This window comes from Rhinatrema bivittatum, chromosome 1 (genome assembly GCF_901001135.1).
Source record: "Rhinatrema bivittatum chromosome 1, aRhiBiv1.1, whole genome shotgun sequence".
In the NCBI taxonomy this organism is placed as follows: domain Eukaryota; kingdom Metazoa; phylum Chordata; class Amphibia; order Gymnophiona; family Rhinatrematidae; genus Rhinatrema; species Rhinatrema bivittatum.
In genome coordinates, this window is record NC_042615.1 from 96,683,450 (window position 1) to 96,689,449 (window position 6,000).

A 6,000-nucleotide genomic window follows, 5' to 3' on the forward strand; every position below is an offset into this window, starting at 1 on the left:
ATTTGGATTTTCAGAAGGCGTTTGACAAAGTTCCTCATGAGAGGCTTGTAGGAAAAGTAAAAGGTCATGGGATAGGTTGTGATGCCCTTTTGTGGATTACAATCTGGCTAAAAGACAGGAAACAGAGTAGGATTAAATGGACAATTTTCTCAGTGGAAGGGACTGAGCAGTGGAGTGCCTCAGGGATCTGTATTGGGACCCATACTTTTCAATATATTTTAGAGATGTGAATCGTGTCCTCGATCGTCTTAACGATCGATTTCGGCTGGGAGGGGGAGGGAATCGTATTGTTGCCATTTGGGTTTTAAAAATATCGTGAAAAATCATTAAAATCGTGAGCCAACCCCCTAAAACCCACCCCCGACCCTTTAAATTAAATCCCCCACCCTCCCGACCCCCCCCCAAATGCTTTAAATTACCTGGTGGTCCAGAACGGCGGCGGTCCGGAACGGCCCCCTCAATTGAATCCTTTTGTCTTCAGCCGGCGCTATTTTGTAAAATGGCCGCCGCAAAATGGCGGCGGCCATAGACAAAAATGATTCGATGCAGGAGGTCGTTCCGGACCCCCGCTGGACATTTGGCAAGTCTTGTGGGGGTCAGGAGGCCCCCCCAAGCTGGCCAAAAGTTTCTGGGAGTCCAGCGGGGTTCAGGAAGCGATTTCTTGCCGCAAATCGTTTTCCGTACGGAAAATGGCGCCGGCAGGAGATCGACTGCAGGAGGTCGTTCAGCGGCGGTCCGGAACCCCCGCTGAACGACCTCCTGCAGTCGATCTCCTGCCGGCACCATTTTCCGTACGGAAAACGATTCGCGGCAAAGAAATCGCTTCCTGAACCCCGCTGGACTCTCAGAAACTTTTGGCCAGCTTGGGGGGGCCTCCTGACCCCCACAAGACTTGCCAAAAGTCCTGCGGGGGTCCGGAACGACCTCCTGCGTCGAATCGTTTTTGTCTATGGCCGCCGCCATTTTGCGGCGGCCATTTTACAAAATGGCACCGGCTGAAGACAAAAGGATTCAATTGAGGGGGCCGTTCCGGACCGCCGCCGTTCTGGACCACCGCTGGATCCCCAGGTAATTTAAAGCATTTGGGGGGGGGGTTCGGGAGGGTGGGGGATTTAATTTAAAGGGTCGGGGGTGGGTTTTAGGGGGTTTTAGTGTGCCGGTTTTCCTGCCCTCCCCCTTCCCCCGATTTACGATTTTTTAATGATAAATCGGGGGAATTGGTATTGTATCGTGGCCCTAACGATTTTTGACGATTTAAAATATATCGGACGATATTTTAAATCGTCAAAAAACGATTCACATCCCTAATATATTTATAAATGATCTGGAAAGAAATACAACAAGTGAGGTAGTCAAATTTGCAGATGATACAAAATTGTTCAGAGTAGTTAAATCACAAGCATATTGTGATAAATTGCAGGAAGACATTCTGAGACTGGAAAATTGGGCATCCAAATGGCAGATGAAATGTAATGTGGATAAGTGCAAGGTGATGCATATAGTGAAAGATAACCCATGCTATAGTTACACAATGTTAGATTCCATATTAGGATAGGAGCTACCACCCAAGGAAGAGATCTAGGCGTCATAGTGGATAACATATTGAAATCATTGGTTCACTGTGCTGCGGCTGTCAAAAAGCAAACAGAATGTTGGGAATTATTAGAAAGGGAATAGTGAATAAAACTGAATATGTCATAATGCCTCTTTATCGCTCCATGGTGAGAATGCACCTTGAATTATATGTACAATTCTGGTCATGGCATCTAAAAAAAGATATAGTTACGATGGAGAAGGTACAGAGAAGGGCGACCAAAATGATAAAGGGAATGGAACAGCTCCCATATGAGGAAAGACTAAAGAGGTTAGGACTTTTCAGCTTGGAGAAGAGATGGCTGAGGGGGGATATGATAGAGGTGTTTAAAATCATGAGAGGTCTAGAATGGGTTAATGTGAATCAGTTATTTACTCTTTCGGATAATAGAAGGACTAGGGGGCACTCCTTGAAGTTAGCATGTGGCACATTTAAAACTAATTGGAGAAAGTTCTTTTTCACTCAACGCAAAATTAAACTCTGGAATTTGTTGCCAGGGGATGTGGTTAGTGCAGTTCATGTAGCTCTGTTTAAAAAAGGATTGGATAAGTTCTTGGAGGAGAAGCCCATTACCTGCTATTAATTAAGTTGGCTTAGAGAATAACCACTGCTATTATAACAACATTAGCATGGGATAGACTTTGTTTTTGGGTACTTGCCAGGTTCTTATGGCCTGGATTGGCTACTGTTGGAAACAGGATGCTGGGCTTGAAGGACCCTTGGCTTGACCCAGTGTGGCATATTCTTATGTTCTCCTCATCTAAGCAAATCTTCATTCTTTTCTTCTGGCTTTTTTTTTTCTTAAGGGGAGGAATCCCCTCTTCTCCACACTTATGTTTTTTTTTCCTCTGAGAGGAAACACCTTCTGCTATTCTACAGCCTCAGGCCTTTTCCCCTGAAGGTAAAGGCCCCTGAAGAGACCCAATCTACACCGGATGGTCCTCAGGTCCACTATCCTTCAGGCTAACTTCTCCAAGCCACTATATTCTGGAGGGCTCTTCCTTTGCTAGCTCTATCCTAGAAAGGGTGAGCTCCTGCCAAAAAACTCTCATTTTTATATATCCTGCTTAACTTCTACCAATCGCACACCCACAATTCTTAAGGGGACCAAACATTACTCTAAACCCAAACCATATTAAAACACTATATTATAATGGAAAAGGGATCTGAATGAAGAAAAGAGGAAACAGAATAAGCACTGGCAAGTTAAATGGAAAGCATTAATAAGGAAGGCAAAGACAGAATTTGAAAAGAATTTTGCTGTGGAAGCAAAAACTCATAAAAAAAACCTTTTTAAGGTACATTTGAAGCAACACACCTGCAAAGGAATCAGTTGGACCATTAGATGATCAAAGGATAAAAGGGACACTAAGGAGGATAAGCTCATAGCAGAGAGATTAAATTAATTATTTTCTTTGGTTTTTACTGAGGAAGATGTAAGACTATTCCAAGTGGTATTTAAAGGTGATGATTAAGAGAAATTAATACAAATTTGAGTGAACTTGGAAGATGTAATAGGACAAAATTGACAAACTAAAGAGTAGAAATCACCTGGACCAGATGGTATACATCCTAGATTGCTGAAAGAACTGAAAAATGAAATTGTTGACCTACTATTAGTAATGCATGACCAAGAAGCTCTGTGGTTCCTCTATAGCTGCTGGTGGGAGAATGATGTGCTATTAGAAACTCTAAAAAAAACTTGCAATCTTTGGGGTTGCTTATAAGACCCACACCCATGTATCCATGTGCACGCAGTTTCTGGCGCATGCATATGCATGCGTCGATTTTATAATATGTGCGCTTCGGCGGGTGCATGTTATAAAATACGGGTCTTGCGTGAACATGTGCACCAGATATTCATGTCTGTGAGTGCATGTGCAGGCAAGTGGCCTGCTCCATGTGCAGGGGGGAATTTTAGAAAATACATGCTGAGACACAATCGGGCCTCCCCCAGTTCCCTCCCAGTCCACTCCAATTAAAGAGCGGACTGGGAGGGAACTTTCCTACCCTTAACTCTTTCCTTCCCCCCTCTTCCCCTCTCCTCCCCTCTCCTCTCCCCACTCCTTAAACCTACCCTAAACTATCCCCAAATTTTTTATTTTGCTACGTACAGCTCCTCCGGAGCAGAAGTAATCTTCCTGGCCCATCCTCCATCCCGCCCCTCCTGCCCAGACCACACCCCCTAGCCACCCCCTTTCTAGAGGCCCGCACTTTGGCATGAAATGGGGGTTACGCGTGTGGCCAAGACCTTCCAAAAATGTGCACAGAGTGCGCAGGATCTGGCCATGCACGTAACCCCCAATGTTTACACACTCACACATTTTAAAATTGGGCCCTTTGGTATTTGGCACTGGTGAAGGTCTGCTACTGCTTTTCTCAATGCTGCAGTGGTCTTCTACATTCACTGTGCTAGAAAGAGAGACAGTTCACTGCTACTGATTTCAATTTTTCTCATCAGTGGGGGAAGGGTCAGGGTGGGAGACAGTTGCGGCACTGCTAGTGATTTTTTGTTTCTATCTGCACTGGTATAACAGCTGTTTTAAACAGGGCTACTTAGCTGGATAAGTCAACATTTATTCGGTTATATTTAAAATACATGCCATCTATTTTTTGATACACTAACATTGTTGGGTAAATTTACTTATATTTTATATAGTGTGCATACATTTGCATTCATGATATAAAATATATATCCATGCTCACATGTGTCCATATATGTTAACTGGCTATCTCTGAATATTGGAGTTAGCTTGTTAACCTAACCGGCTAACTCTGTTCCTGCTGGAAATGGCTTATTGCTTGCCTCACAATGCCTGGCTTAACCGCTATATTCTAGCCGGATAACTGATTATCTGGCTAGAATATAGTCGGGAAAGAATTTTAAAATCACGGTTTGGCCATTTAGATAGATAACTTTTCTGTTATCCATCTAAATGGCTTTTGAATGTCTACCACAGTACGCTCAGCACCATGTACAATTTAAACCAATTAAAGCAATACATTTTTTGATGATGATCACTAGCCTTCAAAGATATTTTTATGAAATAATTACTTATACCTACCCTATTCTTCTTTCTCTTTCGTCGGAATCTAAGAAATTCTTTGTGCTGCCTTGACACAAAATTTACTGCTGCGTACTCCAACAATGCAGAGAAGACAAAAAGAAGGCACACTGCCATCCAAATATCAATAGCTTTGACGTATGATACCTATATACAAAATGAAAGCAAAAAATGCTGTTATTTATTTATAGATTTATATACCGATGTTCATCAGAAATATCACCTTGGTTTACAGTACAGCAGAGAACATACGCTTGGAGGCGTTTTACACAGAACAAGAATTAGTTCTTAATAATATTAATTCTTAATAATTAATAACTTAATAATAAATATGCATGGGGGATGAGGAATAAGAAATGAAAGGAAGATATTAACAAAAATAACAGTATTATTATTATTAAGAAATAATAGTTATGTGGTCAGATACACTCATTCCTAGGATATTGCCATACAAACCGAGGAAAACAATACCTATGTTCTCATGGGGCTTATTTATTAGACCACAATAATGCAGCAGCTCATGTTAAATGCCAAACTTGGCATTTAATAGTTGTTAAAACAAATCTGTTCCAATGAGAATAAAATATCAATGAACTTCATTTTATTCAAAGGCATACAAAGCATGATTAATATTAATGTGGAATAATGTGGATCATGATAAACCTTGAGATGTGTGTTTATTATTGTAAAGTTAACTATACCTCAAGAGGCTTAGTTAACTTTCCCCCAAGGACATCATCAGGATAATGCACATGTCAGTACTAGGGATGTGAATCGTTTTAGGACGATTAAAATTATCGTCCGATAATTTTAATATCGTCTTAAACCGTTATGGAACACAATACAATAGAGATTCTAACGATTTATCGTTATAAATCGTTAGAATCGTGAGCCGGCACACTAAAACCCCCTAAAACCCACCCCCGACCCTTTAAATTAAATCCCCCACCCTCCCGAACCCCCCCCAAATGAGTTAAATAACCTGCGGGTCCAGCGGCGGTCCGGAACGGCAGCGGTCCGGAACGGGCTCCTGCTCCTGAATCTTGTTGTCTTCAGCCGGCGCCATTTTCCAAAATGGCGCCGAAAAATGGCGGCGGCCATAGACGAACACGATTGGACGGCAGGAGGTCCTTCCGGACCCCCGCTGGACTTTTGGCAAGTCTCGTGGGGGTCAGGAGGCCCCCCACAAGCTGGCCAAAAGTTCCTGGAGGTCCAGCGGGGGTCAGGGAGCGATTTCCCGCCGCGAATCGTTTTCGTACGGAAAATGGCGCCGGCAGGAGATCGACTGCAGGAGGTTGTTCAGCGAGGCGCCGGAACCCTCGCTGAACGACCTCCTGCAGT

General features: G+C 43.0%; 1 protein-coding gene across 1 annotated transcript in view; it reads right to left on the reverse strand.

The window, feature by feature from the left end:
• Window positions 1–6,000, reverse strand: part of GLRA3 (glycine receptor alpha 3) — a 116,837-nt gene that overhangs the window by 22,763 nt on the left and 88,074 nt on the right. The window contains exon 7 of the mRNA XM_029604309.1: window positions 4,660–4,806. Within this exon, the coding sequence (XP_029460169.1) occupies window positions 4,660–4,806 (147 nt within the window). The remainder of the gene's footprint in view (window positions 1–4,659; window positions 4,807–6,000) is intronic.